This window comes from Achroia grisella, unplaced genomic scaffold (genome assembly GCF_030625045.1).
Source record: "Achroia grisella isolate CSIRO2021 unplaced genomic scaffold, CSIRO_AGI_Agris_v1 utg1080, whole genome shotgun sequence".
NCBI classification, from domain to species: domain Eukaryota; kingdom Metazoa; phylum Arthropoda; class Insecta; order Lepidoptera; family Pyralidae; genus Achroia; species Achroia grisella.
In genome coordinates, this window is record NW_026712570.1 from 1,186,345 (window position 1) to 1,199,748 (window position 13,404).

Below are 13,404 nucleotides of genomic sequence, written 5' to 3' on the forward strand. Positions count from 1 at the left end.
GTATTTGTTTAAATACAAACATTTCATAAACAAAAAGGTTCTAACTGTTATTCTGAATACAATAAACACTAAATTGGCTTAAGCCAGTACAATATTACAATCTGTCTAGATTTTTACTGCTGTAATTAAATTTATACCCAATTATATTTATCATTAGATCCAAATCTGATTAAATGAATAGCGAAATGGAGTGTTTGTGATTCGTATTTTCAATTACTGTTACTTCTATTTATCTACTATTTGGAATGTTGTTGTAATATAATATCTTTGACGTAATGCAAAATACGAACACTTGTACTCCATTCAAAATAATCTCCGTACAAATGTGCTTAATAGTGATTGAAATAAGAAACATAATATAGTTAATAACGTCTATAAAACTATGCGTAGTGTAGTGTAGATACACGGCCTGTCCTGTGGTGGATACGCGGTATTGCACTATCCCTGACGATTTTAGTTGACACAATATTCATGAAATTTTATTATAATATATAAATCGTTCGTTTCAGGTTTATATTTATATATCAATGATTAAAGATAGACAGGTATAGATATTGAAGATAATGTAACAGATAAAATATATTGCAACTTCAACTTTAATGTAATATAGCAATTTATAATCCAGTTTTAGTACTGTTTGCAAGTGTTATGGATATTCATTCAGAATAGGTTTGATATGCATTGCAATTTATTTAGCATTTTTTTTACTCGAACTTACAATAAGATCCTGCGTACGAACACATAAACGTTAAGTCAAATCTCAATAAGAAAAAACTGTTTACAATTAATTCTTCTTGTTATTGGATACATTCTTAACGGGTCGTGGTCATTGTGTAGTGGGGTATGAGGCTGATATCATCCGCTGTACGACAGCTCGCCATTTGTGTCTATTGGCTGCCATTCTGGTACACTCGTGGAGTGAACCGCCAATTGCTACTTTGACTTAAAATTAATATAACAGTTCAAATCATCCCCACATAAAGTAACTATAGATTTTTTGCAGTATATATAATAATAATCTCAGCACAATTCACACAGCGCCATCTAGACCCAAGTTAAGCTAGCTAAAGCTTGTGTTATGGGTACTAGACAACTCATACAAGTACATTTTTTTTTTCGTAAATACATACATATTATTCATAGAAAACACCCAGACCGATACAAACAATCATACTCATGAATACAAATGTTTGTGCCGTGCGAGGAATCGAACCCGCGACCATCAGATGTAAAGCGCTGTGCTAGACCGGTAGACCACCGAGGTCGTCAGATCGTAGATAATATATATTATCTAAAAAAATTACAATGCATATTAACCCTTATAGAAAACCAGTCCTTTAATTTAGACTGAATAATTACCACAGATTCCTGTCACATTATTATTCATATTTGTTTTTTATTATTATTATTATTTTGAACCTGTTCCTGTATTACGTTCTACTGATGTACAACAATGAAAATAAAGTAGGTCTGTATATTTCAAGTGAAATTTCTTTATCTATGGCATTAAAAGTACAAAAAACTAGTTCAAAATATTTACATCACGACAGGCGTGCAGTGAAATCATTTTGACAATCCTAATAAAATAGATCTGAACCTAGCTCTCTAGAATTTGACAAATATAGTACAATATATTACTATTCACACATCTGTATCTAGCGCGAGTATTGAAATTCCTATTAATTATAATTTATATCCTATTGTATTGTATTGTAATTTTGTATTGAAATTTTACTGTTCAATGTAATTTTTAATTGTAATTTTAACATAATTCTACTGCAAGTTATTTATAAAATGAGTAATCGTACGAAATTAATTCAAATTCAAATTTCGAATATATTATCGTTATGAAATGTGCTGCAGTAAAAGTTATATACATATGTAATACATATCATGGGTTTGTAATTACCAATAGGATAGGATATTGTATTGTATTGTAATTTAATGTTTTATTTTGTATTGAAATTTTTACCTACAGTACAGAATTTCAAATTTACTCCAGCACATTTTTAAACTAAATCTTGATAGAATTGCCTAATTATAGGTAAATTTAAAATGTCCAAAATAACTGCGCATATTCACTGTATGAATGTAATACCAGTCACTAAACTCGCGTAAAATAACTTTATACTTCTCTTCAATAATTCCCAAGCCTTTTAAAAAAATAATTAGTACAATCAACTGCATTAATATGTGAACACCCGAGAAGGTACTACGCTTTGAATGAACATCCTTATTTAATAAAATTAAAACGTTAAGCTCAATTTAATTATCAGAATGTTTTACACGCTCATTCTTCTCCTTCTTTATGTGCTGTCTCCCACTGGAGATTGACGATCATCCTGGCGATCTTAACTTTATCCACTGTCCTGTTCTGAACAGGAATCTGGTGCTACTCTCAAACTGTCTCAAGTTCTTTAGCCATGACGTGAGCCACGATACGTTCATTTAAGTTAAGAAAATGGTTTGAAAGACAAGAACTGAATGGCTGAATATTTAAAATAGATTTATAAGATTTTTTGTATAAAGAAAGTAATAAGAGTAATTTTAATATAATAATATAAACGCGAAAGTTTGTAGGAATGGATGTTTGTTACTCTTTTATGCAAAAACTACTGCGTGAAACTGCGGGCACAGCTAGTTTCAAATAATTGATAACAAAATTGCTGTATAAATATTTTTATTACGGTTTACTTTTCACGATGTCTGTTTTTATACATTTTCTGTTACGCCTTATGTATAAAACACCCTGTATATTTAAATTAACAAATAACCTGTTGCTTAAAGCGTTCACATATTAATGCATGTGACTGTACATTACTATTTAGTCGTACCAGAAGTACGTTTGCCGCACTTCCGCATTCAACGCATTAGGCATTCAAATATAAACCTTATATACTATATGCATAGATGCGTATTTATCTACGCTATTAAACACAATACTCTGCATGTAAACATATCACAATAGAATGTAGGCGTATGATATACGCACGTGGGGCCGGCCGACACCGCACGTGGCAGTTCGGGGCTCAGTCGACGCCCGCGAAGCCCTGTGACCCTTCGATGGCTTTGACGAGTTTCTCGCGTAACTGCTGATAGCTCTCGTATGGAGGTAAGTCGATTCGATTGAAACTGTGAACAAATATGTTTTTTTTTATTTATTTATTCTTTCCCGCATATAATTGTATACATGGCGAACTTAATGCCTAATGCCATTCTCTACCGGTCAACCGTCGCGTTGATCAGAGATAATGAGGCAGTAATTTAATAATAATTATATAGGTTATAGGTACTAGACTACAATAACTGATATAATATAAATAATGAGATATTTTTTTTATAAATACAAAATATATTCTATTGTTATATCTTTTCTTGAAGGTTTCTATATCGTAATGTTTAATAGCTAGCATATGAGAATACGTACTCGGTGGGGAGAAAGTTGATTGTTAGTAATGCGGATGGATGACCTTATTACTGGCAATGTACCATATCACGGTGACCTCCACGCGGATCCTCCTGGAAACCATCTTGATAAATATGCCACGATGAACTAACTGACCTGACCTCATGCTCATGCTATCATCCTCCACTGGTGCTCCGCCAGCGTAAACCGTTAACACAGGCGGATGCATCATTCCACTATCATCCACTAAAAAAATACGTACCAGGTGTGAGCGCGAGGGTAGTTGTCGGGGCTGCCCCACCGCTCGATGGTGAACAGCTGGGGTCCGTTGGACCCGTACAGCTCTTTGAACCCGTTCATGGGCACGCGCGACGTGCCCGTCACAAACTGCAGCAGTCGAGACCTCATCTCATTGGAGAACGACAGCACCACCTGTGTGATATTGACCATAAATCATATAGTCTGTATAGATATATATGGAACACAGTGTATCTACATACTATAATGTAATAAATTTAAAATGGTACTTAAAATATAGGTTTTTACTTACTAAGATATAAATATTACATGTAAAATTAAATTATTATTATTTATTTTAGTATTGTTGGAGCTTCAGCAGCTCCAATAATACAAATGTTGATATGATAAGTACTTTAATTTATTAATTTATTTTATTTATTCTTTTATTTCAGGCAACTAGGCCCATATTATAATAATAATAATAATATAATAATCTCAGGACAATTCACACAGCGCCATCTAGGCCCAAGTTAAGCTAGCTAAAGCTTGTGTTATGGGTACTAGACAACTGATACAAATACATAGATATATTTTTTTTTGTAAATATATACATATTATACATAGAAAATACCCAGACCGATACAAACAATCATACTCATATATACAAATGTTTGTGCCGTGCGAGGAATCGAACCCGCGACCATCGGTCGTAAAGCGGTGTGCTAGACCGCTAGACCACCGAGGTCGTCAAATTAAAATTATTATAAATACCTTATAGACTGTTGGCGACCGACCGCCGAACTCTTTTGATATATTTATTATTTTTAAATTTATATTTTTGAAGAGTTCTTTTTTATATGTCATGTTATTTGATATACTTCAATTTATTGTATCATTCTATTATTGTCTTTCGTATAGTTCGCAATTGCACATATTAATATATTATATTATTGCAAACTACGTGTTTTCATCATTTAGACACCCATACAGTCCACCGATCCGTTACATAGACTAACATACATATAATATAATATTTAAAAACTAGTACAATGATATTGTCTGTATTATTAATTGCTGATTCTTTACAAGAATATAAAATTATGTGTAACTTTGCCGCCGTACTATACACAAGTGGTGGTCGGCTCCGTTAGGGTATTGTCGGTGTACCCACTGGTCGCGCTGCTGCTTCATTAGAGTACCGTGTAATGAATAAGTATTATTGACCGATTGTCGCGGGTTCGATTCCTCGCACGGCACAAACATTTGTATTCATGAGTATGATTGTTTGTATCGGTCTGGTGTTTTCTATGTATAATATGTATGTATTTACAAAAAAAATATCTATGTATATGTATCAGTTAGATAGTACCCATAATACAAGCTTTAGCTAGCTTAACGTGGGTCTAGATGGCGCTGTGTGAATTGTCCTGAGATTATTATTATTGATGGGTTGATAAATTTGTCTCTGCGGGTGAAAAATCACCAAATAATAATTATTAAATCAATTATTATCATTTTCACAGTTTTTAGTTATTTACACTTACAGGCCGAAACCAAGTAAGTGCAGTGTGTGTGAGTGTACGTGAGCGTGTACGTTTGCGTGTACGTGCGTGTACGTGCGTGTGCGTGCGAGTGTGCGTGTGGGTGTGTGTGTGCGAGTGTGCGTGTGGGTGTGTGTGTGCGTGAGGGTGTGTATGTGTGCGTGACTGTGTACGTGAGCGTGTACGTTTGCGTGGGCGTGTGCGTGTACGTGCGTGTGCATGTGTGTGCGTGTGCGTGTGTGTGGGTGTGTGTGCGTATATGCGAGCGTGCACGCATATTTTGAAGTGACAACGAACTATACATCATCTCACATACTTGACATGATATATGTATCCCTTGTATAATAATCTAATAATCTCATTTTATAGATTAGTTCAACCTTGTACATCACATTTACCTTATTACTGCAATGTTTTCTTATATGTACAATAAAAAAGAAAGATTTAATAAAACTCACCCTCCAAAACCACTGGACTACAATATGATTGGCGTGGTAGTCTCCCTTGTAGAGCGTGTTGGCGCGCCAGTCTCGCACGTCTATGTGCTGGATGCCACACAGCAGCAATTCCAGTTCGTGCTCGTCGAAGATCTTCAGCAGATTCAGAGGCACCAGTGCACCGAATCCGTCTAGGAACGCTGACATCTGCTCTTGTACTCTACTGACGAATCGCCATTGTATCACCAACCTGTTACGAGTATTTTACAAGCTTATTCATAGAAATAGAAATAGAGATAAATCGCTGATAGCAAAACGATTCCCGATTATATATTGAATCTTGCAAAAATCACCTAAGAAATACAAATAAAAAATACAATTGAACTAAGAATCCATAGCTTTATTCGATTGAAAAAAAAAAACACAACTTCTTTAACGCCAGCTGGTAAGAAAGAAAGCAGAAAACATAGAATAAAGTTTATTTCTTTATATGTTTGTTTGTCTTGCAAATTTGAATTTAAAAATGAATCTGTATTATTGTAAACATATACAACATTTATTTGAAAATAATACGAATTGAGTTTCTTGTCAGTGCTTCTCATCTCGATATCATTCCGAACTGACGGTCGATTTGACATATCATAAGAGTCTGTAATAGACCTACGTGAATAAAGATATTTTGAATTTGTAGAATATTACAATAGTTTTCTGAACACTATCTGTAGTATCTATTCATTTAATGGAATATTCCTTAAAATAGTGTATGATTGTGTTAAACACATCAAAAGCCTATATACGTATAATTAGCAAAAATCACGGACTCTAAAACCCGTTTACCCGTGATCATGGTGGTTGAAACACTGCCGAAATATCGGGAACTCAGCAAATAAATATAAAACGTGGTAAGATCCCGTGATTTTTACTAATTATACGTATAAATAATAACCGCCTCAAATTTAAAACAGTATAAAAGCCTATGTGTAAACAAACGTTGAGTTTGAGGGTTCAACTTCTAACACAAGTAAACAGAGTTAGTGAAGTTTAAGAAATCTTAAACTTTTAGCTAATGTTTATTCAAATAAACTCAATACAAGCACTTTTAAATAGTTATATTTTTTACATTTGTATAGCATTACTATATACTGATAGAAGATCGTGGAAGGTGGCGGGAGCTCCACCGACAAGAGCACAGCTCTTAAATTATGAATGAATGAATGAATAGCATTACTAGCTTTTGGCCGTGGCTTCGCTCGCGTTAATTTATCCCCTTAGGGGTGAAATTTATCGAAATCCTTTCTTAGGGGATGCCTACGTCATAGTAGCTTTATGCATGCAAAATCTCTGCCCGATCGGTTTAAAATTGACAAAGTTTCATACTAACTTTCATCCCCTATTTTATCCCCTTGAGTTCTACCCCCAATTAATCAAAATCCTTTCTTAGCGGATGCCTACGTCATAACATCTGCCTGCATGCCAAATTTCAGCCCGATCCGTCCAGTGGTTTGGGCTGTGTGTTGATAGATCACTATGTCAGTCTTTGAGTTATATATATATTGATTTTTAAGTAACCTATAAAAATGGGTAATCAATATTAATTTCCGATAGTGCCACAATCCTATTAAAAACGCAAAAATGGCAACATCGGTATAATGTAATATGTCTCCGGGATTAAAAAGCATACTATATTAACAACTCACTTGATATATTCATCTTTGTTCTCTTCGTCTACCGGTATGTTAGCACCGCCGGGTTTCAGGTCCCTCTGTATAGTCTTACCGAACTGCTCCTCGTCCACCGAGAATGTCAGATACAACTCTGATGGATCGTTTTCCTGTAAATTGTTCAATTTAATTATTAAGTAGTACTAAATGTTGTAGAATGTTCAGTAGCTGTAATTTTTTTTAAATATTGTTAAGTATTATATATATCTCGCAAGATAGAAAATAACTTGAAAAATATTTTTCTATCACCTAATCTATGGAAGATTAGAAGTAGCACTAAGTTTGCGAGATTTAAAATAACTTGTAGAGTGTTTTTCAGTCGCTGTAATTTTTTTTTAAATTTTGTTAAGCATTATATTTCTCGCAAGATAGAAAATAACTTGAAAAATATTTTTCTATCATCTAATCTATGGAAGATTAGAAGTAGCACTAAGTTTGCGAGATTTAAAATAACTTGTAGAATGTTTTTCAGTCGCTGTAATTTTTTTTAAATTTTGTTAAGCATTATATATATCTCGCAAGATAGAAAATAACTTGAAAAATGTTTTTCTATTATCTAATCTATGGAAGCTTAGAAGTAGCACTAAGTTTGCGAGATATTTAACTTGTAGAGTTTTTTTCTATCACGTTATCTGTGAACATTTAGTATCTATGTTACATACATAACATAAATAATAACTATCTGTAACAACTATAAATAATAACATAACTTTATATATGCACTTTTGTGTAACTTTTGTGTTGCTAAAATTGACTCGTAAGTATGACACGAGTCAATTTTAGCAAGATTATTTAACATAATTTGATTTAAAATATAAATAATCTTTATTCAAATAAACTTAAAATTAATACTTTTGAATAGTTATCATTTTTTTGTATTCTCTCACTCATTCGGAATGCAGACTCATGAAGACACAAGAAGAAATGAGGAAGAAACTTGCGTGTTGCCTTGGGAATAAATGTTGTTTTAAATAAATTCACATTAACAATATTAACACTTTCAATGGCACCTATATCGAATATATTTATAGTATGGTATGACGTTATTATATGTCGTAGACTCTCGTACCTCACACAGTCCATCAGCAAATTATATATATTCTCAATTGTACCACATACTTTACTTTGTCGGAGAGGTTAAAGAGTAATCGTCTATTGTGGTATGGTCATGTAATGCGTAGGAATGAAGACCTAAGGACGGTGTTACATATGAATGTGGATGGTTATAAGGGTAGAGGAAGACCGAAAAAGAGATGGATGGACTGTGTGAAAGATGATATGGTGAGAAAGGGAGTAAATAACGAGATGACTGCGAACAGAGATGAATGGAAGAGAAAAACATATTACGACGACCACAAATAAATGGGATAAGGAAGAAGCAGATGATGATGATGTACCACATACTTTACAATTATGTGAATTTACTTGAAATTGAGTTTGGGACTAGATGGCGCTGTGAAAATTGTCCGGGGTTATTATTATTATGTAGTAACCAACTATTGTTGTAAATATTTATATTGTAAATTCGTTGTACCTTGATGTATATAAGCGAGTTGTAGTACTCCAAGTCGACCGACTCCATGTCCTGCAGTTCAATGGGCTTGCTCAGCATCATTTTGTAGAATGGACGGATGAAGAATGCTGTCGATATTAATTTTATTATTGCCTACGTTTCAGATTAACAAGGCGCTGTTGAATATTTATATTTTCTACTCATTCGAAAAGGAAACTCCTTCCATACTCACAAACTTACGCGTTTATAACTTTAGTAAGATTACTTATGTGTTTATAAAAAATGTATTTAAGCATTGCCATCTGTTGTCTAGTTCTACAACAAACTCTGCTTAGATTGGGACTAGATGGCGCTGTGTGAATTATTATTAAATAGCTAACTGACCCAGAACATTCGGGTGTAAATGTATAATACATATAATCCCTATTTAATCACTCTATCTATTGCTAAAAATTGCTTTAAAATCCGTTGCGTAGTTTAAAAGATCTAAGACATTCTAAACGAACAGACAGCGGAAGCGACTTAATCTTATAATGTGTAATAATAATAACAAATGTGTGAGGGTGTGTGTATGTGTGTGTGTGAGAGAGACAGAGAGAGAGAGAGAGTTGAATATTAATACCGGTAATAATATGTAAATATATAGATATTGTATCCCAGTCTAAACTTACCATCGAGCAGTTTCCCATGGTATACCGCCATGCCGGCCACGCGGCCGATGAACTTGAAGTAGCTAAGGTGCTCCTCATTACAGACGCCGCTGTTCGGATTTATCTGCAGTGTATAGTTGTCCATCGCTGAATACTCGAACAGTCCGTAGTACGGGTTGAACATCTCCTTCGACAGCAGGAAGAACCATTCTCGCGCCAAACCCCCATAATCTGGGAAATTCGTTTTATCAGAATTAAAATCAAAATATCTTTATTCATGTAAGTCTATTAAGACTTATGATATACCCCCTCCGATCGATCTCCCGTTCAATTCCAACGGGGATCGAAATTACGACGGCGTGAACCGAGGTTTGAAACCTAGCGGTGCCCTCAGACTAAAGTCGTATCCGTCAGGCGGGAGTTGGCCGTCAGCAGTCCTTCTGTGGGTTTGGAGTGCCATCAACACTCACCTCCTATCGTGTGGTGAAGCTGTAAAGGCAAACTGCGGCCAACAGCATTAGAGTAATCCGAAAAAACATGTAAAATTTACCGTCAGTTCGGATTACTTTCGAGCTAAGAAGAACTGTCAAGAAACTCAGCTCTTATTATTTTTAAATGAGCTTGTACATGCTTATGAATAACAGATTCATTTTTAAATTATAGTGAATGTACTGACCACAGGCATATGGTATTATATTTTTATCGAAAGGAAATAATAAGACCAGTAAATAGGTCATAAATGGGTGCTGGTTATGGGGATAAGCAGTATTTTCGAGTATGACGGATGCGACGACAACTGCCATCAGGTAATGTTCTTCGATATTCCAGATACATAAAAAACTCACCGAGACCGACTTCCGACTCAAATTCCACCCACAACTTGGTCTTGAGCAGCTCGATGCGATTCACGGAGGTGATGATGCGATATGAGTCTTCCAGTATCGAGTTACGACGCACTTTTATCTCGAACTTATTAGGCACGTTGCTCTGTACAATATAAATACATAAATAAACATGAAAATATTATTTACAGCACATTTTGTACTATAATATAACGTAAATGCGTCGCTTACTAACTTCTCAGTTTGCCTTATGGTTGACTGGTAGAGCCCTTAGGTGTTAAGTTCGCCATATATACATTTATATATTGTATTTCTGCATTAAAGTTTAAATAAATAAATAAATGTTTATTCTACAGGAGACAGTGAAATATTAAAAATGGCTAAACAATAATATATAATCATTTTTAAATTATATCATTTAATATGCTATCTAGAATTATGTAATTCTTTACAGAAGTATAATCATTCATATAAAATTTGCATCTGTCGCATTGGTTACTCACTGAGAATATATATATATTACATATATATTTCTATAAGTAAAGGCAATTTTAAAATACATTAAAAAATCTAATTTAACCAGACTTAATTTTTAATACTGCTTACGTTAGTGAAAATTGCACTCAAATCTATTAATTTTTTTCTGAGATGCGCACAAACTATTGTTAAAAATTCTAATACCTATTGTTTTTATTTTACGTTCATAAAGTACCTCAAGAACAGTTATTCTCACACATCTTTCACGTACAGACATCGATCAGTAACATTTTTATTATATGTATCGATATATCACGTGTGTATATGTGCTTGTCTATCTCAAAATAGGCCAGAATTTGACTAAGGAACAAACATCATCAAATCATCTTTCCCCCTTCCCTAAAGCCGATGAGTCCTTTGTTCGATAGGCACAAATTTAAGGTCAGACTTCCACAAGGCAGTAATAGTGATCACTTCCCAAAAGCCGATGTGTACGTACCGGTTTCCGTAGCTGCCCCTTGAGGAACTCGTATTTGCGCTTGTAGTCGCGTGAGTACGGTACTGCGGGGCCCGCTATCTGCGGGTTCGACAACCGGGGGTCCTCCCATTGCGTCGTGCGAGTATCTGGGTATACATTTTTTTTAATCTATAACTAAGGAATCATAGACATGTAGCGTTATACAGCAAGTAGGTGTATTAGTGCAGGGTGATAGTATGAAGATGGAGTCAGGTCAGGTCCATCACCCCAGTTGGAATTCACCACGATGATAGCTGATGATTTTGAGTGGCGGCGTGTAGGTTGAACTTGTTATTTTTTTTAATTTATTTTAGGCAACTTAATAGCTCATATTGTATATAGGTTACAGACTAATAGACATATAAAATAGTAGTCTTTCGTTGTTAAGGTTAACAGCAAGTTGATCAGTAACGCACATTTGATACTCTTGTTTCAGGCATCCATAGAATTCAGTTTATTATTAGACGGGCCGTATACTTGTTTGCCACCAGATGGAATTAAATATATTAGAGTAAATGTATATATAAAGGATGTAAAGGGAGGGGACGCCCTAAGAAAAGATGGATGGATTGTGTGAAAGATGATATGAATAAAAGAAGAGTAAGTTCAGATATGACGACCGATAGAGAGCAGTGGAAGAGAATGACATACTGCGCCGACCCCAAATAATGGGATAAAGGCAAGGCAATGATGAGAGTAAATATGAATATATAGTATAGATATTACTGTTTTTTTTTGTTTAGTTTTCATCATTGCTCCTCCTACAATAAAATGTATTTTTAATTTGTTTTTTCTTTTTATATTTATATAATCAGGGGAGACTGCTACTACTTGACATTGCGTCACTCGTCGTCACTGTCACCTTAGCTGCATACTATCCTGTATTGTGTAGAAGCGATCAGTACTCTGTGCGGTTTTGGGTCACGTCTTGAACTACACGAGTATGTGGTACTAAATAATTCCGAGTGAGATATAAGACTGACTGTGGTCAATGAAGAAGATCCGTCCGTCCGTGTGCACGCGCTCCTCCCAGCCCTCGGGCAGCGCGCCCAGCTCGTCGGCCTCCGCCCCGGACGACGCCGCCGCCGCGCTCGGCAGGCTCGACGCGCACCCTGTACGACACCATCCACATACTTACTAATACTGACCACGTGTTTCACTTATACAATAATTGTAGAAGTCTCTTTGAATTGTTCAATCGATCGATCCTTCAGTCATCAATGAAACATCAATCAATTAAGCAGTCTATCAACCAATCAGTCAATCCAAGAATCAATTTAATGAATCAATCAATTCATTTATTTGCGGAATACAGTTTTTATATTAATAAAATTAAAATTTTAAACTAATAATATAACTTTTTTATGTGTGAAAGATTATTTAAAATCAGTTTAGTAATATTTTAAGTTCGTATATTACATACAAATGAAGTCTAGCTAGATTCCCTTTCTTTTAAGTATTACTTTAGATAGAACCATAAGTCAGAGGGCTTATACAAGTGCTATCAATAAAGACAGACTCGAATATTGATATCTCGTCTTATTTGACTTGTCACTTAATACTTATATTCATTGAGAAAAATACTTTTCAATTAATGCCTCGGTAGTCTATCGGTTTAGCACGCTGCTTTACTTTCGATGGTCACAGGTTCGAATCCTCGACCGGTGCAATCATTTGTTTTCATGAGTATCTTGTTTGTATCGATCTAAATATTTTCTAAATATATAATTGTGTAGTAACGTCAAAATGATTTTCTCAAACATATTTGAGTATTTCTATCAGTATCTAGTATCCATAACACTGCTTTGCTTAGGACTAGATGACGCTGTGTGAATTGTCCAGGGTTTTTATTACAGTATTTTGTATGATTCCCTAGGTGTAATGCAACGAACAAATCAATGTTAAATCCGTGTATCTAAGGCACCTGTTCTAGGATCTATCCACGTGGTGGTCTTCTGATTGTGGTCAATGAAGAAGACCCTGCCGTTGGGCGCCTTCTGCATCGTCCAGCCTGATGGTAAACCTGAAATAAGCATATTTTAAAACAACCATCAAAATAT

At 34.8% G+C, this 13,404-nt stretch overlaps 1 protein-coding gene across 1 annotated transcript in view; it reads right to left on the minus strand.

Annotated features, from left to right (window-relative positions):
• Positions 1-3,029: 3,029 nt before the first annotated feature.
• Positions 3,030-13,404, minus strand: part of LOC131841994 (E3 ubiquitin-protein ligase Nedd-4) — a 46,649-nt gene continuing 36,274 nt past the window's right edge. The window contains exons 12-21 of the mRNA XM_059190429.1: positions 13,269-13,367; positions 12,328-12,456; positions 11,327-11,451; positions 10,354-10,495; positions 9,530-9,739; positions 8,880-8,986; positions 7,322-7,455; positions 5,646-5,874; positions 3,669-3,838; positions 3,030-3,132 (exon numbers count right to left, since the gene is read on the minus strand). Of these exons, the coding sequence (XP_059046412.1) occupies positions 3,030-3,132; positions 3,669-3,838; positions 5,646-5,874; positions 7,322-7,455; positions 8,880-8,986; positions 9,530-9,739; positions 10,354-10,495; positions 11,327-11,451; positions 12,328-12,456; positions 13,269-13,367 (1,448 nt within the window). The remainder of the gene's footprint in view (positions 3,133-3,668; positions 3,839-5,645; positions 5,875-7,321; positions 7,456-8,879; positions 8,987-9,529; positions 9,740-10,353; positions 10,496-11,326; positions 11,452-12,327; positions 12,457-13,268; positions 13,368-13,404) is intronic.